A 25469-nucleotide genomic window follows, 5' to 3' on the forward strand; every position below is an offset into this window, starting at 1 on the left:
TAAAAAAAAAAAAAAAAAAAAAATTATGCAAAAATTTCTAAAACATTTGAATTATTCAGACTACTGTCGTTAGACGTTATTCTTACGTTTTTCACTTTCTTGACATAACATAAGTCCTAAGGCATCATCAGTTCTAACATGACAATCTTCTGGAAATTGAAGGGTTGAAGGTTCAATCCTCGGCAGAGGCGATACAAAGAATACAATTACAATTTTTTTTTTTTTTCATTGGAATCTTTGAGATGAGTAATTTGTATATTTATTTATTTGTGGATTGTTATCCTCATCTTTATAGTTGTTATTTCATGACGTTTCAGCCAACTATTCCTCTGGCCTTTTTTGGGGCCCATGGCTCAGTGAATAGAGGCGTTGACTCTCTATAATTTCAGATGAGTAATGTCTGAAGATAGCGGTTTAAATCCTACTTAAAGCAGGCCACAAGATTAGTTGAAAAAAAAGTGCTGAGATGACAACTATGGAAGGCAGTAATTACTGAGGATACAGTTAAGAGACTCAGCATTTCTATCCCGTCGCGGTTAACCACCTGAAGAGGAATAGTGTGGTGAAACAACTATGAAAATAACAGTCCACAAATAAAAATTACTTAGGACTTCTACCTGGTCATGGCTGCCAAAATGAGAAAACTACCCCTCTAGAAGTGTAAGCCATGTTTAGTTTCAGAACAGTTTCAGATAGTTCATTGTTCTAAACAAGTTTTGGGAGGTGACTGGTTTGCAGTAGACAGAACAGTTTCCGATGGTTCGTTGTTACACACAAGTCCTGAGAGGTGACTTGTTTGCAGTAGACAGTTCCACAGAGGAAAATATTCTTACCGTGTCGACACGGAAAAAAACATGTGAAATTGCTACAGAAAAGCTTTAATATTTATGGAGCAATTCTGGTTTCTGATTGGTTGGCAGCAGAAAGTGAATTAATTCGATTTGTCAGTTCCTAGCAGCATCGCTTATAAATAGAATCGTCCGGCTGTGTGGGATCATACCCCATTACACATCCAAAATATTGCAACAACCCCTATAAATTAAAGATTCCATTCAAAATTTCATACAGATTCCCGAGTTCGACAGGATAAAGCTGAAAAAAGGTTAGAGATTACATCAGTTGAAACGTTGCGAGAATGACATCTAAGACAAGAACAGTAACTCATAAAAATCAATAAATCAATCTTAGTGTTAAAATTTCCAAAATATTGATTCTGATCATCTTTAATCGCAGAAAGTTAACTGTAACACTCGATTTGTTAGAAAATTAATTTCGATACGTTTAGAGTTTAATTTTTTTCCTGTGAAATGTTACCATTAAGGAAACTATGGATGAAAGAGTTTTCAGTTTTCAGAGAGAACTCTCATAAAAGGGAAAAGGAAAGCTAGAGAGGAAGAGAGGAAAAAAAAAAAACAGGAAAATAGAAAAATAAATAAAGCAAGAAAGAGTAAGAAAAAGGAAATCCAGCCAAACAGCACCAAAAGAATAAGGAGGTATGGTCTTAGCGATTTGGATCTTTCTAATTAAAAAAAAGAAAAACAGAAACTAGCAATTTAAGTGGAAACCAATATTTCTGGATAAAAAAAAAAAGCAGAGAACACACATCCCTGATGTCATTTAAGATTGCTCTTAAGCCATTAGGCCCCATTGTCCTATAAATATAGAAATATTACTGCACTTACATGCTTTCATACATTTATTAACCTAACATGTCATATAAATATGGCACCAAATTTGTTATTTGTAAAATATACAATAACTAGAATGGGTGCCCGGCGATGCCCGGGTGTTTGGAGGTGTGTGTTGAGCAAAAAAAAGTGGTAGTCGGAAGGCAAACTCGAACCTGTACCGTGAAGGAGGAAAAGAACAGGGAAAAAAGTAATGTCTTTGCTGTTACGACCACCGTCAAACCGGAAGTGACATGGGTTTAAATTAAGGCTAGACAATTGAAAAGAGAGGATGACTTTCGAAAATATCAGTGAAAAAAGCGACCCCTCCCTGTAGAAAAGTGCCCAGTTGAGGGTGAAGAAATTAATGCTTTTAGCCAATTTTCCTGGATTTTTCGTCTGAAGGGTCAAGCTTCAAACAATACTGATCTTGTGAAAATCCGTCGCCTTTGTCTAAAGTTTTAGGCAGACATGCAAACATACATTTATATATTGATAGCTCAAATTTTCGACCCAAATCGATTAAAAAGCTTGCCCTATCCCTGAATACCCTTTATACAAAATTTCAAATGTTTAGACCAGAAATTGTCTTGCTAGAGACCGCAGGGATCAATTTTTTTTTTTAACTTTGACCCCTATTATGACCCCTTCACATTTGTTTTAGGCTCAAATCAAGTTAAGTTAGATCCATGTCCAAGGAACCTATATCTAAAATTTCAATTGTTTATACCCAAAATTGGTAGAGGAGTTTGGTAGAGTTCTCGAAGGTCAAATCGTGGAACTTTGACCCCTTAACAGCCAAATTTCTGGCCGGAAACGGATTACAGAGATTTTCCCAAATCTCACTACCCTGTATATCAAATTTCGAATCTGTAGACTGAAAATTGACAGAGTAATTTGGTAGGGAAATGTACACACACACAAACAGACAGACACTTTCACAGATATCTATATATCTATAAAAGTGAACGTGTCTGTCTGTCTGTCTGCCTGTGTACATTTCCCTACGCAATAACTCTGTCAATTTTCAGTCTACAAACTCCAAATTTGATATACAGGGTACTGAGATTTGGGAAAATCTTTGTAATCTGTTTTTGGCCAGAAATTTGGCTGTTAAGGGGTCAAAGTTCAACGATTTGACCTTTGAGAACTCAACTGGGCACTTTTTTACAGGGAGGGGTCAATTTTTTTGCTGATATTTTTTAAAGTCATACCCTCTTCGATTGTCTAGCCTTAATTAAAACCTACGTCACTCTCAGTTTGATGGTGGTTGTAACAGCAAAGACATCACGTTTTTTTCCCATTCTTTTCCTCCTTCACGGTACGGGTTCAAGCATGCCTTCCGACTACCACTTTTTTTGTTTTTTTCTTTTTTGTTCAACATACACCTCCAAACACCTGGACAACGCCAGGCTGAAATGTTAGTATAGATATATAATAATACTGCTTACTAGTTTCTAAGATTGTCATTACCAGTATTAGTAGTGGGGAACAAACTCCCACTACTTATAAAAAGCTATTGTGGCATGCACCTCCAATAGCATTTCACAAATCAAGCTCCTGGCCTTCATGCATGGCTTAGCCTCTAAGCCAAGCGAAATAGTTTTTTTCCGACAAAGAGAAGGGGGCAAACATGGATTACTGACACCTCAATATCAGTTGCTCCGGGTAGATGGAAGTTATCAGCCTTGGTTGGCAGTTTGTCTTGTAACACCTCCCTCGTGGGGATTACGTTACAGTCTAGGGGAAGGATTTCACTACCTTACAGCTACATCTATCAGTGGAAAAGGCTATGGAGATAAATCCAGGGTAAAAATCAGGAGTGGAGATCTTTTAGGCAGTTGTTGTCAGTAGTGACTTCTTTCTGACAACTCCTGCAGTCAAGCCAGTCCCAAATGTAGTGCTCAGCATTCCCTTGGATTCTGCTGGTGCGGCCGACAGAGGGACCCATATTTGGGCAGTGCATGACTTCCATATTCTTTGCCCAGGCTTGCACTTTGGAGAAAAGAAACTCCAGTTTCACATGGGAGCATAACAGAGGACAGCAGTTTACAGGTTATGAGTCCTTGCTCGACTGGTGTAAAGCTGGACACCATGGGTTGTCTTTGTCAGTGGGAGAGACTCTCACATCCCACTAGTCAGTTACTGCCCACCTCAAGCTGGGCAGCTCCCGGCCAATAAGGTGTTGACCTGCCATAATCTGTTTGCTTCAGTGCCTGGAGCTTAGAATGCGATGCTTGACAGGCAGATTATTAAACTACGAACCTCACAATCAAAAATAAAAGACTTCAACTCTTGGTATTGCAAGCTGGAATGTCCGCACCATGCAGAGGGAGCTCTCAGATGACATTCAGAAGATTAAAGAGGTTCGCAAATCAGCTGTAAGTGACCTTTTCCTACACAGACTGGGTATTGACATCGCAACTCTACAAGAGGCATGACTCCCAGACAGCAGATCCCTGAAGGAGGAACACTTCACTTTCTTCTGGTGAGGAAAAGGGCCTGAAGAAACCAGTGAATACGGTGTTGGCTTTGCTGTTAGAAACACCCTCCAGAACAAAACGTGTCACAAGCATCATGAAGACATCCATGATCCAAACACTGCCACCAGCCGGACCTGATCATTATCAGAGCGGACACTATAAACAACATCTGCAACACCAGATTTTACCATAATCCTGATTGTGACACTCACTATTCCCTTGTTGTGTCACAGGTGAAAATAACTTCCGAAAGACTCCATTACTCCAAGAAGAACAGCAACCAAGAATTAACACTAGTCAAACCACTGATTTAAAAAAAAATTCCAAATTTATCCAGCTTCTTCAGGAGACTCTCACTAACAGATGGAACTCTCATAGTGCCATCATCTACAGCACTGCAGTCATCACATGGGTAAAAAAGAACAAAACCACAGGGACTGATTCAAGACCAGTGTCCCCACCCTTGAGCCAGTCATCAAAGTGAAGTAGGATGCAATGGTCAAGTACAACAACGACTCCAGCCAGAACCCCCAGTCCCTGAGAGAAGCGCGCAGCAAGGCTCAACAAATCATACGCCACTGTGCCAACGAATATTGGCTATGCCTGTTGTGTTCTTTTGCTCGTCCAATAATATTAGACACATATATGAAGACATCAAGCAGGAAATAGGTAAGCCAACTAAGAAATCTATGCCACTGAAAAGGATAAGCAAATGGGGAGATGGGTGGAGCATTACCTGGATATTTACTCCAGCATGAACTGTTACTCATCAGGCCCTAGATAACACCAACGATCTGCCCATACTTGAGGAGCTCTGAACCCATGGTTAAGTTCAGCAAAGTCATTGATGCATTTGCCAATGGAAAAACTCCTGGAGAGGATGAGAAACCACCTGAAATAGTCAAATATGACAAGCAGACCCTCCTCAAACTACTCCATGAGCTCCTGTGCCTCTGCTGGAGGGAAGGAAAGGGCCCCAGGATATGTGCAATGCAAAAACCATCACGATATACAAAAATAAGGGTGATCGGAGCGACTGCAATAACTACAGAGTCCTCTCCCTGCCGAGCATCATTGGCAAAGTTTTTGCCAAAGTGGTTCTTGCCAGACTTCAGAGCACATCTACCCAGAGTCCCAGTGTGGCTTCACGAGCAAGAGATCCACTGTAGACATGATTTTCTCCATTCGTCAGCTCCAGGAGAAATGTCACAAGCAGCAGATGCCTCTCTACATTGCCTTTATCGACCTTACCAATGCGTTTGACCTGCCAAAAGAAAAGGTCCGTTTCAGCTCTTGAAGATTGTCTCCCTCAGCTGCTCAGAATCATCATTTTTTTTCCATGAGGACATGCAGAGTATTGTGAGCTTTAATGGGGAAACCTCCAAACCCTTTTCAATCCAGAACTGAGTTAATCAAGGTTGTGTACTTGTTACGACCTTGTTCGGCATCTATTTCTAATTCCACCTGAAGATTGAATTAAAACACTCCACCGAACATAATCATCTACACACCAGAAGTGATGGCAATCTTTTTAACCTTGCCCAGCTGAGGACCATGACCAAGGTTCACACAGTACCCATCAGGAAGCTTGTTTGCTGGCGATGCTGTTATTACCACCCATAAAGAGGAGTTCCAACAGCTTATCAGCCAATACTCCCACACCTGTGAGGAGTTTGGCCTGACCATCAGCATCAAAAAGACAAACATGATGGATCAGGACATCCCCCTGCCACCTATCAGCATCAACAGCCGAGTCCTCGAGGCCACCTACCAGCATCAACAGCCGGGTCCTCGAGGCCACCTACCAGCATCAACAGCCGGGTCCTCGAGGCCACCTATCAGCATCAACAGCCGGGTCCTCGAGGCCACCTATGAATTCGCCTATCTTAGCTCCACCATCACCAGTAATCTGTCTTGACAGTCAGATTGACAAACGCATCTCCAAAGCTACAGGTGTGATGCCTACTCTGAGCGAGAAAGTATGAAATAACAGCCAGCTGACGCTCAACACCAAATTCAAGGTATACCAGGCTTGTGTGCTCAGTATGCTCCTTTAGGGCAGTGAGCTTTGGGCCACCTACTCGCGCCAGGAAAACCATTTGGAGAGCTTTCATCTACATTGTCTGCGTCATATCCTGGGCATTATATGGCAGGACAGAATCACCAACACCAACATGCTGGGTGTCTCAGCATGCACTCCTCTGTCAGCGCAAACTTCACTGGCTGAGTCATGTCCACCGGATAGATGACTGCTGTATCCTCGAGGGAGTCTTGTATGGCGAGCTGGCAACAAGACAGCGCCCTAGAGGTCGCCTGGCTCTTCGCTACAAGGATGTATGCAAACGCAACTTGAAACTGGCTGGCATCGACTTGGGTAGCTGGGAGCAGCTGGCCACACCCTGTAGCATCTGGTGAGGTGCTGTACAGCAGAGAGTGAAGAAAGGAGAGGACAGCAGAAACCTGATGCTGGAGGAAAAGAGACGACGCAGAAAGCAGCGCAAAAAGTTTGCAGACCCCAGCACACCATTCTCCTTCCTGTGTCCATGCGGCAGAGACTGCCATTCCCGAATAGGGCTTCAGAGCCATGCTCAAAGATGTCCAAATACAATCTACTAAAACACTAAGGAGCATGTCATTGACTAGAGATAGATTACCTTCTATGGCCAGCGTACTGCATAATTACTCTGAAGAAAGGCTAAAATTCATCTATATTCAATTTCTTAAAAATTCTTGTGAGATAAAAATCATCTAACATTCATACTCACTTCATAAATTCTGACAAGTTTTTGCAAAATTAACATTTTTAGTTTTCAGAGAGAACTGCCATACAATTAAATAAAATAAATATATAAAATAATTGGCTTTTTTTTATTTTTTTTAAATAAGCTTACATCTATTAGAGGCTCTAGTGAATTAAATGAAAATCCACTTTCTCTGAATTAAAAAAAAAACTCATGGAAAACTGATCAATTTATATGATTTTTGAATATGACATTTTATGTTTCTGTATTTTTGTTAAATTAGGTTGAATTCTAGACAAGAACCAAATAAAATTATAATAGTGGGTATGAATAGCAAGTAATGAATTAAAAAAAAAAAAAAAGTTTAAATCAAAAATGAATTTCTCAACCCAGGAGGACAACCGGAGGGGGGGGGAGCAAGAGTAAGCAGTAGAAAAAAATTATTTTTCTAAACAACTAATCAGTTTCAATATAAAAAAAAATCAAATTTAAGAGAAAAAAATCTTGAGGGCACATTGAGGGGGGAGGGGGGCAGAAAGCTGTTCTTTAATGAAATACAAGTCATCTAACTTTTCTATCCTCTTTATTTGGAGTATTAGCCTTCACGGCAAAATTATCAGATTGTTTTGTTTTTTTTTTTAATTTTTGAAAAAAAAAACATTTTGATATAAAACAAAAATAGCTTCAGCACTTTCTCTGAATTACATTCACTTTGAATTAAAAAAAAAAAAAAAAAAAAAAAAAAAACTCAAAGAACTCACAACCCTGGTTGATTTATCAACAAACCAAGTATTTAATGAAGGTGAAACAAAAATGAAACTGAAATATAATTCTCAGAAAAGTATTTAAAGTTTCACTGAAAATGACTGTTGGAATTTTACAACTGTTAATTTTATAAATAGCAACAGGAATCAACAACGAATGTGAAAATCCTACATTCTTCTGCATCCAACTCATAACATGTTACCTATCTTTTTTTTTTGTTTTTTTTACATTGGAGAGGTTATAAAGGAAAAAAATATATGCAGTTTTAAAGTCTAAAAAAGTCAGCTTAAACAAAAAAAAATTGTGTTTAAAAATTGTTCCTTCATTTCAATGTTAAAATAATTACTATAATTAAATATAACATATTTAACATACACCACTTACAATAAATACTTACAATCTAACATATATAACCAGAATCTACAGATTAAATTTTTTCATCAGAAAATAAAAACAATAAAATAAAATTCATTCTCTAAGGATTATTTCTGAATTTATAATTCTCACTACTAGTGCTATTTTTAATTGGAGCAGACATTTTTTTTTTTTTTACAAAAAATATATTACTCTATTAGACCAAAGAAAAAAAAATTGTTCAGTAGATTTTTATTCTGAAATATTTTTTCCCAATAAATTTTCCATGCAAAGAAAGACATTAATAACATTTGTTGCATATGTAAAAATCGCATGATTAATTGAAATATACCAAATCATATTATTCTAAGAGTTAAATTTAAGAATTTCAAAATATTCTTTAAAATTAAGATTTTTTTCTTTCCTGCATATGCACCATAATATTATAGTGGGTATATCGCTAGCCAAACAGGCCCCAGTGCGGGGCATGTCGCTAGCTAAGTTGAGTATATAGATAGCCAAACTGTTCTTACATAAAGCATATCGCTAAACTATTCTCTCACAAACCATATAAAGCCAAATTATTCTAGAGTAAGGTCTAATAAAATTAAACATGAGCAAATAAAATGTTTATGTGCATACCTTGGAAAGAAGACACTTTCAACAACTTCAAAATCTTGTAAAAGGACATCTCTTTCTGGCTTTGATGATAATCCACCAACACTCTGACCAATGCCCAGCTGGATAGCTGCCATCAACTCAGAGGTGGGTTTCTAAAACAAAGAATTAAAAAAAAAAAACTTTACAAAATAAAAAAAAATATATATTTATCACATAAAAATAATCCATTTGATATAAATTATAAGAGTCAACATTTAATTTGATGTTGGTTTCCATTCAAAAATCTTTTTCATCGCAATAAAATATTCACTTCTGTTTTTTTTTTTCTTCAGAAAACAAATGTCTCCAATCAACAAATTGTCATAATTTATGCTATATTATCTATATATATATAAAAGCGAAAATGTATGTATGTATGTACACTTTTCCTCGATGTCCACAAAAGGCTTCTTTCAGAGAAGCGCTTGCTCGGTTCACAACTTCTTAAAACTTTTTATATGATCTATAAATTGTAATATCTCAGAGTTACCCACGGAGCTCGCCTGTCTATTTAATTTTATTGACTTTCAAACGTTAATTATTCCACATTTCCCGCATCGGCACGCATTACATTCAGTTTTCGGTATAAAAAAAAGCGAAACTCGACTCTAATCACAGGCCGAAAGCCAATTGTCTCAAGAGAGCTAAGTAACGTTTGTTCAATGTCGACTTCGTCATATCAGACTGTAGCCTTCATTTCGCTCCTCCTAATAAACAGGGAGCGGGTTTTTAAAAACAAACAAACCGATTTATTCACCTCATTCAAAACTGTCCCGCACAAAATGCTTACTGCTGAATACCTATCGCCGTCATGTCAATCAAAAACGCGCACCTGTTTTTTTTTTAAACACTTTACTATTTTCCAACTGCGCGTCGTGAAGGCTTCATTTTTTTTTCACGGGCACCTGTTTTTTTTTTGTTTTTTTTTTTCACATTTTCGGGGTTTTTTCACATACCCCGAAAAACACCTGGGCAACGCCGGGTACCCTTCGCTAGTATATTATATATTATCAGGGCATGATATTAACTTTTTTTTTTTTTTTGTTTCCTCGTTAGATTAAGATAAAGTGATGCTATTTTATAATTAACATGCCATGAAAATAAGATGTCTTATTTTAAGATAGTTCAATCTTTGGCAGGGTTACTCCAAGTATCAGAAACTAAGATTATGTGTCGTCATCATGGTGCTTAAAAGTTTGAAATGCATCATGGACCTTATTTCAATGCTTCAAGCAACTAAACATCAAATATAGCGCACGCTGAGTTGTCGTAGTTTTAATAAAGAAAACCAACATGGTAATCCTTATAATGCCACATTATTACGTGGAAAGTCAAGCCAGAAGTTCTGGAAAGATTTTAAAAGACCCCAAAAAGATTATTATTAAATATTGGAAGTTTTTAAAATAAGCCGAGGATGCAGGGTCCCCCTTCCACAAGTGAAAAAATTTACTTCCACCATGACTAATGTTTGTGCAAAATAAAAAAAAATAAAAAAAATCCAAGGCATGATTATCGAGAAATGTGCGAACAAACAAACAGATGAGCAGGAGTGAATTACTTTTTAAAATTTCCTGGGCAGCCTCGTTGGCATTCACCAGTAGGGACACCTCAGGCAGTAAGCAATAAACTTAATACATCCGAAAGACTGGAAGCAAGGCTGGGAAGGTTTAGAGTTACCCTTAACAATACCCCAAGCTTTTCTCCACGTTAAAATACGACCCTGGTGTCTAACTCTGTCCCGTGGGGAGGCATTGTAAATAGGAACAATACCCCAACTTGACAGATGAGATGTTATTCCCTACTCAAAAATAATCAAGGACGTATCCTTGATTGACATGAATATAACCTACTGTGCTAGTTAAGTATAAAACTGAAAGCATCTAAAATTACCAATACTTATAGTTAAATACGAGGGCATTCTAAAAGTAATGCCTCCTATTTTTTATTCCACCCGAATGGTTTAGAGAGGATTACAAATTGTATTGTTATAATGACTGCAGTTATGCATTCACGACTTGGGAGTTTCATCTGTTGTAGATATTGATGGTGTGAGACTAAGAGAGCAACCTGTCATGGATGTGCATCAGAAGCAGAGATGTGCTATTGAATTCCTCCATGCAGAAAAAATTGAACCAAAATTAATATTTTCTATAAATAAGAAAATTAAACATTCAAATTAGAAACGAATCTCAATTTATTTGAAACTAAAACATTCACGAGCACCTGTTGAATGTTTACAAAGCCGATGCAGTCAATGTCATCACAGTTAGGAGATGGGTTCATCGATTTAAGAGTGGTGACAAAGCACACTTCGAACACTCATGCACAGCTACCAACACATCGCTGGCAAAAGCGCATTGAGAATGATGGTGACTATGTAGAAAAAATAAATTTTGGGGCACAGTCACTTATTCTAATGGTACTACTCCTGTCTTTGTAATTCTTCAAATATTTTATTTAGTTAAAAAAATATGCTGCATTACTTTTGTGCACATCACTCGTATATTAAAAAAAAAAAAAACGATCAAACTACTTAAATGTAAAGAGTATCATTTACGAGGTGCCTTGAATAATTCTCCAGACATTTTTTCGTATGAGCACTTTTTATTGATAGTACACACATGAAACTCTAGTCCCCTTCCAAGTAATCTCCTCCGGCTGCAATGCACTTGTTGTACCATTCCAACAACTTCTGGAAAGCCCCATGGAACTTCTCTTGTGTGAGCATGTCAATGACCCTTGTCACAGCCTCTTTCATCTTCTCCATCGTCTCATAACGACAGCCTCCAAGGTTTTCCTTGAGCTTAGGGAATAACCAAAAGTCACAGGGAGCAAGGTCTGGACTACAGGGAGGGTGAGGAACTGTCTTGATGCCCATCTTAGTCGAACAGTCTGCGGTCTTCTTTGAGCACCCTTGGGACAAACTTTGCGCAAATCTTCTGCATCTTCAGTTCCTTGCAAATAATTGTGTATACAGTTCTCACACTGACATCAAACTGTGCACTTATCGTCTCTATAGACATGATGGTCCTCATCCGTGATGAAATTCTTTATTTGACCAATCAACTCCGGTATTCTGAATTCCTTACTCCTCCCACACCTCATCTCTTACAGACTCTCTGCCTTCCTTGAATCCCTTATGCCAATCAAGAGCTGATGCTTGATTCATGCAAAATGATTCAAAAACAATCTGAAGCATTCTATACATTTCTGTGGCAATTTTCCAAGTTTAAAATAATTTTATTGCATATTGTTCTACTAAAGTGTCCTCGCGTTCAAATTGCATTTTTGAAATTCACCAACTGTGATAATCAGGTTTTAATAGGGTGTATTCCAATTCCTGCTGTAGCTGTTCATTTCAACCAGGAACCATAAAATTAGTCATCTCATAAGATGTATAGCAATAACATACTGAATTTTCAAGAGTCTACGACAATTTTTAAACACCTGTAGAAAAAGTCTGGAAACTTATTGAAGGCACCTTGTATGTTGATAAAAAGAACAGATTTTATCATATTCCTATGAAATAACTTATTTACTTGAAATTTCATCAGATGCAAAAGAATAGTCATGAAATTTTGATTGTTAAAACCGTTTTCATTAAATGACTTTATTAAGTGACATTTTAGACACAAAAACAGAAGGCGATATTGCCTTCCGTTTTTGAGTCTAAAATGTCAATTAATATCACTATCCCACTTTAAGTTAGCGATTTAATATTTTATTTTTATATATATAAAAAAATATATATACATATTTCACTTCTTTCATTTAAGAACCAGCTGCTTTGAATAGCAGATAAACTTAATTCTGTCGGCCGACGAGGAACTTTTGGGTTTTTAATAAACCGATTGCTCCGAAACATTAGCATGTTCAGTGTGTAGCGGCTATGTAAGATTTGTCTATATGAATAAATAAATATTTTACTTATGTTACCCCTTATATATATTTTTTACCTATGTTCACCCCTTTTTATATATATATATATATATATATATATATATTTTTTTTTTTTTTTTTTTTTTACAAAGGCATCACCACATTATCAAGGCCCAGAGGCCACTCAAGGATAAGGGTTAAAGAGTGTACAGTAGAAGTTGGTCAATATAGTAATCATTAGTAATGAAAATTTGGTAAATTTAATAACTTATATGGAACGGCTCATCAAGAACTTATTTACCTTAGACTTGAACACAACCATATTGTAGTCAGCCGGAAAGCAGGAAAACGGAAGACAATTCCACAGGCGTGCAGTTCTAAGAAAGAAGCTTTGTTCATGGAATCTATGTTTAGGTTTAGGCACAGATAAAGAGTGGGGGAAATTATTGATAGTGTTTACAGCTAGACGAGTGTTTCTTGTGAAAGTTTGGCGAGGGGGGACCATAGATTGAAGCTCAGTTGAACACTTTCCATGAAAATAACGATACATCAGAGACAAACTCGCAACATCTCTTCTGTGAGATAGAGGTTGCAAGGAGGAGAAAAGGACATCTCCTACGAGGCTACGAAGTCTATTTTGAACTCTATCAAGGCAGGACAAGTCCTTTCTAGCAGCTCCTGCCCAGATGTGGCAACAGTATTCCATCCTTGGACGTACCTGGCTCTTATATAGATAGAGAATAGCATCAGCATATATATATATATTACTTATGTTCAACCCTTATTGCCACTTGGATGTAAGGGGCTACTATTTGGGAGCATGTCTAGGAAAGATTAACAAGATATTTATTTATGCTACATTTAAACTTCTGCATATTAGTACAGCCAGGGAAGCAGGCAGCAGGAAGGGAATTCCAAAGTCAACCTGTTCGAGGGAAGAAACTATTAGAATAGAAAGCTTTCTGGCATTTAGGAACAACAGATATCGGGGAAATATGTTTATTGAATTATATTTCACTTTTGATTTCTACCAGTCCTTTAATTTATGAAACTCAGTTTAACTAGAAAGCATATATAAATAAATGACAAAAGTCTACATTCCAAATTTCAAGATGTTGACCATCTTACTGTTTATGTTTTTAAGCATGGTAAAATGTTCAATTCTTGACAACGCCTGTTTAGTAGCACAGAACCATTCATGTAATTATTGTCGTTTTTTTTTTTTTGTTTTTTTAAATTTATTCTGCCCTTAACTCACCAGAAGAAAAGGAACTTGTCAACTTTAAAAGAAAATAAAGGAATATGGGTATGATTTCAAAATCTGAAGAGAAGTTGCAATTATTTTTCAATTTGCTACGCCATGTTTGAATCAATGTACTTAATGAAATAAACGGTAAGATGGTCAACATCTTGAAATTTGAAATGTAGACTTTTGTCATATATATATATATATATATATATATTAAAATATATTTTATACATATATATATATATATATATATATATATATACATATATATATATATATGTATGAAGTAAACATACTAAAGCAAAAACTCATTTTATTACTAGTATAATTTTGTTGAATCGTGGAAATTCACCAAATGATTCATTGTTTTTTTTTGTTTTTTTTGACAAATGTCTTGGTGCATACATAAACCATTTTATCATCTGCTTATATATATATATATATATATATGTTTATTTTTGAAATATTGTTAATTTCAATGTATACCGTTTTCATTTAACGGGTTGAGACTTATGATAAATTAATTTTTAGTAAAGCTCAATGCATCTATTTTATAGGTGCAGAGCATGCATAGCACAAAACAAGATGGCCGACCTGTAACAACATGGGGATGGAATTTCTTCACCCCCTCCCAAACGAACGCAGCAGGTCTATCATGTACAAAATTAAAATCTCAGTTGGTAACATCGGATGGAAATCACATCTGATGAGTTGGTGAGAAAGAAAATGTTTATAAAATCATAAAATTGTCATCCAATTAACGAAACGGCAGTAATGAAGAGATCGAAGATGAAATAAACGAGTTATAGAAAAGAAAAAAATGTAAGTCTTTGAATTTCAACAAAGTTTTGTAATATATACATATATATATATATAATTTTATTATTATAGATGTATTATTTTGAACTCCACATGAACTGTTTTCCATAATTATGTTTAAGTTTTGTGACCACAAATCATTAAACTTTTAGTTTCATCCGATGCAATAACCACTAAATACATAGAAATGTTAAAATTTTAGCGTGAATATCGGATTATTTTGCTAACAGTTTTTCCTCTGATGCGAAGAATTTGCATTCTTTGAAACTACACGGATTAAGGAGCACCTAGCAACCAGCTTTGGAGTATTCTGCTGAATAATTAAAACTTTCTGTAAATTTTTATTTACAGCTCTTATTATTATTATATATAATTTTACATAGGGTATTTGACAATATTTTAATGTATAATTGAATTAAAGAAGTCTAAGGTATTTTAATATAAATATGATTCAAATTAAATTGAGGAAAAAAGACTTGTGTAAATATTCTTTTTGATATCACATAAATATGAGATAATCAAAAAATATTTGCAGGATTATTCAAAAAAAAAAAAAAAAAAAAAAAAAAAAAGCAACTTACAAGAAATTAATTAAATTAAGTTTGCATTTTTTTCTCTTTTTTTTTTTTTTTTTTTTTTTTAAATCAAAAGTTTTGCACATAAAAGTTAAAATATTTTCATAAAATTATGAATAATTAGCAGCATATTATTCTACAAACGTACAAATAATTATGCAAAGTTCCAATAATAATAAAAATAGATAACGTCCTATAAAACAGATTTCATCATTTCAAAATCCAATTTAATAATTTTAATTTTATTCTTCACGATTAATTTAAAAAATAAATAATATTCAGTTTTGAAAAAAAATGCTTACAAAAATTGGTGCAATTAAGATATTAAAAATCCAAATCTCTACAAATTATTTTGCAAATTAAATCTTATTACATTTTTCCGCCTTAGACAGACACAAAACTATGGATGAATATAAATGTCATAACAAAGCAACTAAACATATCGAAAAAGTGAAATACAAGCACAAAGTAACACTAAAAATATGAAAGGTACCAACACACACACACACACACACACATATATATTGATTATGATGATGGTAACAAATACGCTATCCATGAGTTTTTCTAATGCGACAACATTCTAAATAATGTACAGACTATCTCCAGACAAATTAAATGGGAGGTCAAAATGATAGCTACACATCTTAAGAGAATACCTTTTTAAAAAGAAAAAAAATATATAAAACAAAAAATTTAGAAAAAAAAATTTTTTTTTTAAATTTAAAAAATTTTTTTAAAAAATTGTTTTAAAAATTCAAAAAAAAAATTTTTTTTTTTAAAATTAAAAAAAAAAAATTAAAAAAAAAAAATTAAAAAAAAAAATTAAAAAAAAAAATTAAAAAAAAAAAAAATTAAAAAAAAAAAAAATTATTTACAAAATAGTGTTCATCCACAAAAACATCCTTAAAATTTCCGATACTGCTCCATATGAAGAATTCAGCAGGTTTCAAGAAATCCAGGTACAGTTTCGGATCAGAGTATGAGGGATGCATCTGACTAAGATTCACCATGGCGATTTAGATCATAACATAATCAAAGTTATTTTCATCGGATCCAAAAGGTGTTATCGCGTGAAAGGGAGAAAAGAACATTCTTTGCTCCATCTTGCTTGATTCGAGAACGGATTTAAGACAAATGAGAAAACAAAGAAACTAAAACGGTGTTACAATACGATCCCGTTTCAGCCATCATGGCAAGTACTGCTAACATTGCTACAGGGAAAAAAAAAAGATGTCAACATGGCAAATGATAAATCCAGATTAAGAGTTTCAAGTGTTCCTTGAACGAGGTGGAGTGGCTGTCACAGGTAACGAAACACCTGCATTAGCTAATCTGAATAGCAAAACCAACAGATTTGCAAGTGATCAATATTTTTATTTGGCTCAGTAGTAGGTAATTTTTTTTTTTGTTTGTTTTGTAGGAGAGCTTCAGTTGGTTGGTAGGCAAAGTATGCGAGGTTTTAAAAAATCTGGAGAGATAACAATTCAGAGGATTACATTGTCGAAAGCAACTATTACATCGCTAGAAATGCAAATATATTGAATCGGAGGCCATGCAATAAAAGGTCACTGTTTTAACTGAAACGTTATTTCAACGCTACGATTACATAATCTAAGAATTTTTATAGGTAAATTCGACTGAAAGCAAAGAGTTTTTAGACAGACTCTTAATAACTACTAACGTCTTTAATAAATTTGCTTTTTCAATGCCAACTTTTTATTTATATTCAATGTAAAGAAAATGTAAATAATTTATTTTGGGGCTTGTTTTAAACTCCTTTTCAATACTTTATTTAATTATGTTTTGCTAAATATGTAATCTTTTAAATAGACACATTTCAGAAGAAAAAACATTGCCTACAAATAATGGAGAATTAGTATAAATTCCAAGTGATCCTGTATATAAAATAAATAAAAGTAAAATTTATCAAATAATTGAGTTTTATTAGGTTTTAATATGGAAGAGTTATTTAACCAATTCAGTATGAAAAACTGATTTATCTCCCTTGACTTAAATTAAGGGTTTGCCGTTTTTAAACAAAGTAATTGTGGATTTTTTTTTTTTTTTTTTTTCTTAAAAATACATCTAGCGCATTTTCTACTGGATCATTTTTTTTGTAATTTTTGTAATTTATACTAATTTCGACTTGACAGGTATGTTTTGTTTTTACCTAAAATGCATGGATATTTTAACATTATTTTGCACATATTTACTGAAAACAATAGAATTAAAGATTTTGAAACAGACGTATATTCTGATTATTGACATAAATTCCTCAACAACTTGTTTTTGATCATAAAATAAATATCACAAGAAAATTTTTTTTTCTAAAATCAGTGATTAATAGTTTGTACAAAGTTTCTGAATTTTTAGATGAGGATTTATTATTCGTATTATTTGAATTCTTTGAACTACTGTTCTCATCTTGAGTGTCGTTTCCACAAGGTTTCTGTTGATGTGTAATCCCTAACCTTCTTCAGACGTATTTTATCGAATACGGGAATCTTTCTTTTTATCGAACTCTAGAATCTTTTTTTGAACTCAGGAATCTGCACAGAATTTCTAACAGAACCCTTTATTTAATATATATATAAGGATAGCATGCTCTTATTCTGTCAGCCATGACAAGGTAGAAGTCCTAATTCGCCATTGTATTTTGAGTTTGGTCTGCATTGGGAATTGAACCTTCAACCTGCAGAAGAGTATAACTTTATAATTTCACAAAGTGCTTTATCCACTGCACCTTACGGACAATTCTAGTATGAATTTGGGGAATCTTAAACCTATTTATTATTTTTTTATTTTTATTTTTTATTTTTTTACATTTTCACCCCAAACAAGGCACATTGCCACTTTGATGTACGAGGCTACTATCAGGGACATAAGCTACAAGGGTACTATGTAGGGAGTTGAGCAGCAAGATGTTGGTTCACATTACACTTGAACTTCTACATGTCAGTATAGTTGGGGAAGCAGGGACCCGAAAGGGAATTTTAAAGTCTAGCAGTTCTGGGAAAGAAACTACTGGAGTAGAAAGCTCTCCTATATCTAGGGATCTCTACTGTGTAAGGGTGGGATTTAGCTGCTTGTTAGGTTTGTCAGGGGTATTTACGTCGAGGGGGTACAAGTGCTTGCAGTTCGTCGGAGCATTCACCATTAAAATATTTGTAAAACAGGCAGACGGATGCAACATTTTGTCGATGGGACAGAGGCTGAAGCTTAGATGACAGTTCAGGACCTATCAGGTTGGTGACTCTCTTTTGAACCTTGTCTAGGAGCGAGAGACTAGTAGCAGATGCACCAGCCCAAATATGACAACAATACTCCATACATGGGCGAATGGTGGCCTTATAGAGGTACAGGATACTTTCGGGCATTAGTAAATTTCTAGCACGGTAGAGAGAACCTACCTTCTTCGCAGCGGTCCTGGCAATGCTCTCAATGTAATTGTTCCAACTCATGTTTCCTGTAAACATTAGGTCGAGGAGTTTAAAAGATGTACTTTCAGATAATGAGTCTTTGACCATTACTATTGGTGGTAGAGAAGGTTTCTTGTAATTATTGAAGGAAACAAGTTTAGTCTTGGCAGCATTGAATGTGACCATCCATTTTTGTCCCCATTCCACTACAGATTGGAGGTCTTGCTCTAGTGTTTCTGCCATTGCCTTTTGGTTCTGTTTATTACTATATATTAATAATATATTAATAATATAATATATTTATTACTACATATTAATAATATATATATTCGCTAGTTTATAGTACTTGATGCACCACGAACCCAAATTACAAGCAAGTAAATGGAGTAAACTTTTGAATGAAATTCTGATGTTTTACACCGATTTTTTTTCTTTTTTTTTTTTTAATCTTGATGTTTTATCACTAAATAAACAATTTCGCCCATGAGGCTGGGATACATCGATTCAAGATATGTTAAAGAACAACACTTTGTGTTGACTCAATCTCCTGCATTTTTTTTTTTTTTTTTTTTTTTTTACACAGGAGTCACCACTTATCAAGGCCTGGAGGTCACTCGAGGATTATGGTTATAGAGCATACTGCAATCAATGGGAAAATATTGTAATCTTTAGTAATGGGAATTTGGTAAATTGGATTACTTAAGGGGGCGGTTCATCAAGAATTTGTTTATATTGGACTTTAAGACAACCAAGTTGTAGTCAGTTGGGAAGCAGGCAAATGGAAGAGAGTTCCACAGGCATGCAGTTCTAAGAAAGAATCTTTGTTTATGGAATATATGTTTTGATTTAGGCACAGATAAAGAGTGGGGAAAATTATTGACAGTGATTTCATTTAGAGTTATCAAATAGGGTTTTTAATGTTGGGTTCAAACTGATAAAAAAATGTACCATAATAGTGGTTTATGTTTATCCCCAAGTACTTTCAATCAGTCCAGAGATCATCTACAAGTGTGAAACTCTTAAAGCCAAAAATCTTTGTATAATCAATTTAGTTTTCTATTACAAACAACTGCAACAATGCTTCAAGGACTATGGAATTCTTCTTTGCCCTAACTGCATTAATCAATGATTGAAACCCATGTTTGAATGTTTGTATTGTTTTTTGATAAAAAAAATTCTCTTTTAAAGACCCTAGACTTGATTTTATGTGATGTGAAAAAATTCACACCCATCATTGGCAATGTGTGTAAAAATACCATCTTGGGTCAAGGGTTAAAGAATATCAACACTTTATGTTTAACTCAATCTCTTGCAGATCATTTAGAGTCACCAAATAGGGTTTTTAATGTTGGGTTCAAACCGATAAAAAAATGTACCATAATAGTGGTTTATGTTTATTCCAAAGTATTTTCAATCAGTCCAGAGATCATCTACGAGTGTGAAAATCTTAAAGCCTTTGAAATGTAAAATATCTTAATTTTAAAGCCTTTGAAATGTAAAATATCTTAATTTTAAAGCCTTTGAAATGTAAAATATCTTAATTTTAAAGCCTTTGAAATGTAAAATATCTTAATTTTAAAGCCTTTGAAATGTAAAATATCTTAATTTTAAAGCCTTTGAAATGTAAAATATCTTAATTTTAAAGCCTTTGAAATGTAAAATATCTTAATTTAAAAAAAAAAATCTTCAAGCCTTTAAAATGTAAAATATCTTAATTTAAGAAAATCTTAAAGTCTTTGAAATGTAAAATATTCTATAATGAATTGATACTAAAGTGGGAAGGAAAAGTAAGCCAATATTTAGACATAGCGCCAATAGCCGCCTGATTGTAATTTATGTAAAAAAACAGAAACTGAATGAAAATGAAAAACTAAAACAAAATATCAAATAAAAATATGTAATCAAAAAAAAAAAATATTAAAAATTCACAATAATTGAATGCTACGCAGTTTAATATCTCACCAAATTTTTTTGATGCAACTCACTCTCCACATGAATTCATACAGGTTCGAATAAAAAAGTCATGACATAACGTACTGACAACAGTTTCTGCTTGGCCTTCATCTCGTTCTCAATTTTTTTCTTTTAACTTTAGAGTCATCACTTATCAAGGCCAGAAGGTCACTTGAGGATAAGGGTTAATGAATGTAAGGTTGTAGTGTAGTTATCGGTAATGGTGTAAGTTGGGTAGAAATTGATTATTTATGAGGATGGCTCAATAAGAACTTGTTTACATTGGATTTGAAGGCTAACATGTTGTATTCAACTGGGAAGTAGGCCAGCAGAATAGTGTTCCAAAAGCGGACAGTTTTGAGAAAACAGTTTTGCTCATGGAATCTGCATTTAGATTTAGACACAAATAGAGTGGGAGGAAATCATATATAGTGGTTGTAGCTAGTTGAGTTTTTTTTTGTGATAGTTTGGCAAGGAGGGACAATAGATTGGAGTTCAGTCGAGCCATGAAAATAACAATAGAGCAGAGACAGGCTCGCAACATCTCTTTTGTGGGAAAGAGGTTGCAGGGAAGAAAAAGGGATGTCACCTATCAGGTTTAAAAGACGGTTTTGAATTCTATCAAGGCCGGATAGAGCACGCCAACCAACTCCTGCCCAGATGTGGTAACAGTACTCCATTTTAGGGCTCATTTGGCTCTTATACAGATAGAGGATTGCATCTGCAGTGAGATACCTGTTAGAGATGTAGAGTGATCCAACAATTTTTCCAGCGATCTTGGCAACATACTTGATGTGTTTCATTTCAGATCAAGAGGGAAGGTCAGTCCTGGAAACTCGTCAAGACATGGGTCTTCCCCAAGATGAGAGCCATTCATTTCAATTGAGTATTAACTGAGAATTCAAAGTTGAATCATGGGAATTCATGAAGTACCTTTCATGCACCATGACGTCATGCATGTATTATTTCAGTTAGGTTCAGTATTACCCATTAATACCCACTGGCCAATTAGTAGAATAAATTTAACAAGAAATTTTTTAACTTTAAATTTCAAAGATTGGTTCGGTGGTTTCATATTTCACAATACTTTAAAAAATAAATAAATAAAAATAAATAAAAATAAATAAATTAAATAAGGTAAATTAAATAAGGTAAATTAAATAAGGTGAATTAAATAAGGTAAATTAAATAAGGTGAATTAAATAAGGTAAATTAAATAAGGTGAATTAAATAAGGTAAATTAAATAAGGTAAATTAAATAAGGTAAATTAAATAAGGTAAATTAAATAAGGTAAATTAAATAAGGTAAATTAAATAAGGTAAATTAAATAAGGTAAATCAAATAAGGTAAATCAAATAAGGTAAATTAAATAAGGTAAATTAAATAAGGTAAATCAAATAAGGTAAATCAAATAAAGTTAATTAAATAAAGTTAATTAAATAAAAAATTAATAAAATAAAAAATTAAATAAAAAATTAATAAAATAAAAAATTAAATAAAAAATTAAAAAATTAAATAAAAAATTAAAAAAAAAATTTTTTTAAATTAAAAAAAAATTAAATAAATAAAAAATTAAATAAAAAATAAATTAAATAAAAAATAAATTAAATAAAAAATAAATTAAATAAAAAATAAATTAAATAAAAAATAAATTAAATAAAAAATAAATTAAATAAAAAATAAATTAAATAAAAAATAAATTAAATAAAAAATAAATTAAATAAAAAATAAATTAAATAAAAAATAAATTAAATAAAAAATAAATTAAATAAAAAATAAATTAAATCAAAATTAAATAAAAATTGGTATTAAAAAAGTTGTCTGTTTACTGAAAGTTTGTTAAAAAAATAAATAAAAATTAAAAATAATTTAATTTAAATTAATTTATCTTCACTTTATTTTTATTTATTTTTAGATAAACTAATTTAAGATAAATAAAAATTTCACAAGAATTTTTATTCGTTTTTTTCATTTTATAATGAAATTCCACAAAAACATTTTGTATTGATGAAATAAAAATTTCTTTTACAATAAAATATTTTGTACAAATGATTACACAACATTTATTTTATTTCGTTTCCATTCAGTTTCTGTTAAATTTTAGTCAGGTAATTTCCTAGGCAACCATTAGAATATCAAATGTAAGTAGACTATATAGGTAAAAATAGTAATCGGACAACATAAGTAGTTGAGGGTATTTCTTTATCCTGATGCATCCACCATATCAGCTCGTGTTTGTGCTCATGTTTTACAGACAATCTTATAATAAAAAAAACTCTGAAGAACACACATGTGCAGGAATTGTTTACAAACAAAATTTTGAATTGTTTAACTTTCAAATTTATATGAAAAATAATTTTATAAAGAAAAGCTTAAATTTGTAGATTAACACCCTACACTGAAACCAAGCCCTAAAAAATGAGATTCTACTTTCTTTTTTAAAAAAGGATTGCATGTGAACACCTTCAAAATTTTGTTGGTTGATTTTTTTTTTTTTAGGGCATATCAACCCTTTTCAGGTTATTTAATGCCAAATCTAGTAATTCGGAAAAACAATTTTTAATAGAAAATTCTTTTTATTTTGGCGGTTTCTATTTAACCCATAGTCGGGACCCTAACAGGTACTACCACTCTGGGTCAGAGCGTACGTGGGAGCAATGGTAATTGAGGTGGCTCCACACTCCCCAAAGCCCACAAACTGGGACCTCACTATTGGATATAGTTTAAGGTCATATCCAGGGCCTCAAAAACTTGTAGAAAAAAAAAAAAAAAAAAGGACGGAATATACTTTTGTCATGAATTTGTAATAATTGGAAAATAAGCCGGTTATGTCTCTTTATCACAAAACTACCCAAAAGGGACATAACTCTTGTATCCACAATAATATGATGCAATTCCACAATGTATTTGGATTTTATTTTCAATATTTAAAAAATATTTTAATGGTATCAGGCAATTGCTATACATTTTGAAGCCTAATGCTTCTCAGCATATAATCAGATGTGGTCATCATTTTCCATTTATTTTTTTGCTCGTAACTGGACGTTGTATGCGTTACAAACTTATCCAGAAATTTCTCGAGTATTATTTCCTGCTATGAGTGGTGGCAAAGTATTATGCATAAATATTCTCAATTTAGTCTACTTAACATATTTACTATACTTTTCACAAAAACTATTAAATAAAAAAAAAAAGTCATTTAATTCAATTGGAGACGTATCTTATTTTTCTCTTGCTTTAAAAATTTAACTATATACATTTTTGAAAGTAACTTTAATCTCTCTCGAGTTTTAAGGTAAAAAACGTAAAATTTATAGAGGTGGTTTTTCACATTTATATGAAACTAACTTTACCGGGAGTAAAATCATTTAGCTGACTTTAAAAAAAATTGTAATCCGTTATTATTTTAGTATTTATTCATGTCTTCATAAATATGGATGTGGGAGACATTTTTTAGATATCTTCTTAAATACAAGCAAGTTGAAATTATTCTAGTCACAACTTGAGTTTGGTTTACAATTTCAAGAAAATAAAAACAAAGTTGCAAACAAAAAAGTGGAGAGAAATGTTTTGGTTGATGTAATGCTGGTGTAAAGGTGATTGACGTGTAACGTCTAACGACGTTCGGAATGTTATAGAGAAAGGAAATGGTACAAAAAATCAGGCTTACCTTTTTATAGGTCACAACACCAGCTTCATCCACACGCCGATGACCAATTTTCTTCTCCCGATCCCTGGTATTACCCAATGCTGGAGTTTTGGGACCATGGCCGACGACTGCATTATGTGTCTGCAAGCAAATAAACAAATAAATATTAAGAAACAAAGTTATGCTAAAAAACAAGAATGTATCTAAAATCGAAATTTACATCTGATCAGTCTGGTTGGGAAGGAGCACATTGAAAGAACAAGAACCGCTTATTGTAGTTGCAGGTTTGTTGAACTTTTAATGCTGAAACATATGTGGCATTACCAAATTGTCACCCGTCTAAGTACTGACCAGGTTCAACCACACTTAACTTTGACAATCTCACAGGCTTGGTCATGGTCATTGTTGCAGCATTCACCCTGGGTCAGTTGGGCGGGCTCTTTCCAACAATTTCACCACGTCCCGAACACTGGATAACCAGTAATCATGTCCATATGCCATTTTTTTTTTTTTTTTTTTTTTTTTTTAAGTTTGTAAGTTCTTTTTCTTCTGATGAGCTAATTCTTGAATTTATTCTGTCCTTAACATAATTATAGGGATGATTCTACACTACGAGACAGGTTCTGTCAAGAATCATGCATGTCAACATACTTAAATAAACAGTAATAGGGTCAACATCTTGCCATTTGGAATATACTTTTGTCATTTATTGGCTCAGGTGCCTCAGTGTCTTGGACCCCAAATGAGGCTCTGGTAGTAAATAATACCAGAGCCGGAGCTAAGCACGAAATAATTACTTTTGTCATTGATTTGTACATGTTCTGTAGTTACATCTAGCTTCATAAATTAAAGGACCGGTATAAATAAGAGGTGAAATATAATTGAATAAACGTATTTCCCTACAAATATATATATTATTGGTAGTATTATTTAAACAAAACCAAAATGTGTCAACCAAAGAGTGCTCAATGTTAAGACAGAGCAATATAAATATGTTGAGTGTGATAACTAATGGCTACACATATGCAAACATGTTTCAGTGACCATCCTGCCAGGGAAAAAGCATCATCATGAAAAATGTGTGTGTGTTTGTATATATATATATATGAAATAAAATGGAGGTGGAAGGATCTGGATACTCAACGTTTCGTCCGATTTATGCGGGCTTCTTCAAGAGGGATGGTCATAAATCGGGCGAAACGTTGAGTATCCAGGTCCTTCCACCTCCATTTTATTTCATATCGTTGGATTT

The 25469-nt window shown here is 33.5% G+C and overlaps 1 protein-coding gene across 11 annotated transcripts in view; it reads right to left on the minus strand.

The window, feature by feature from the left end:
- The window catches only part of LOC145246120 (phosphatidylinositol 4-phosphate 5-kinase type-1 alpha-like), a 397047-nt gene that overhangs the window by 258619 nt on the left and 112959 nt on the right, over positions 1-25469 (minus strand). For all 11 annotated transcript variants that reach the window (XM_080107962.1, XM_080107960.1, XM_080107967.1 and 8 more), the window contains exons 3-4: positions 24239-24358; positions 8653-8783 (exon numbers count right to left, since the gene is read on the minus strand). In XM_080107962.1, the coding sequence (XP_079964088.1) occupies positions 8653-8783; positions 24239-24358 (251 nt within the window). The remainder of the gene's footprint in view (positions 1-8652; positions 8784-24238; positions 24359-25469) is intronic.

Source organism: Euprymna scolopes, chromosome 23 (genome assembly GCF_053919585.1).
Source record: "Euprymna scolopes isolate OS-2025 chromosome 23, ASM5391958v1, whole genome shotgun sequence".
NCBI classification, from domain to species: Eukaryota; Metazoa; Mollusca; class Cephalopoda; order Sepiida; family Sepiolidae; genus Euprymna; species Euprymna scolopes.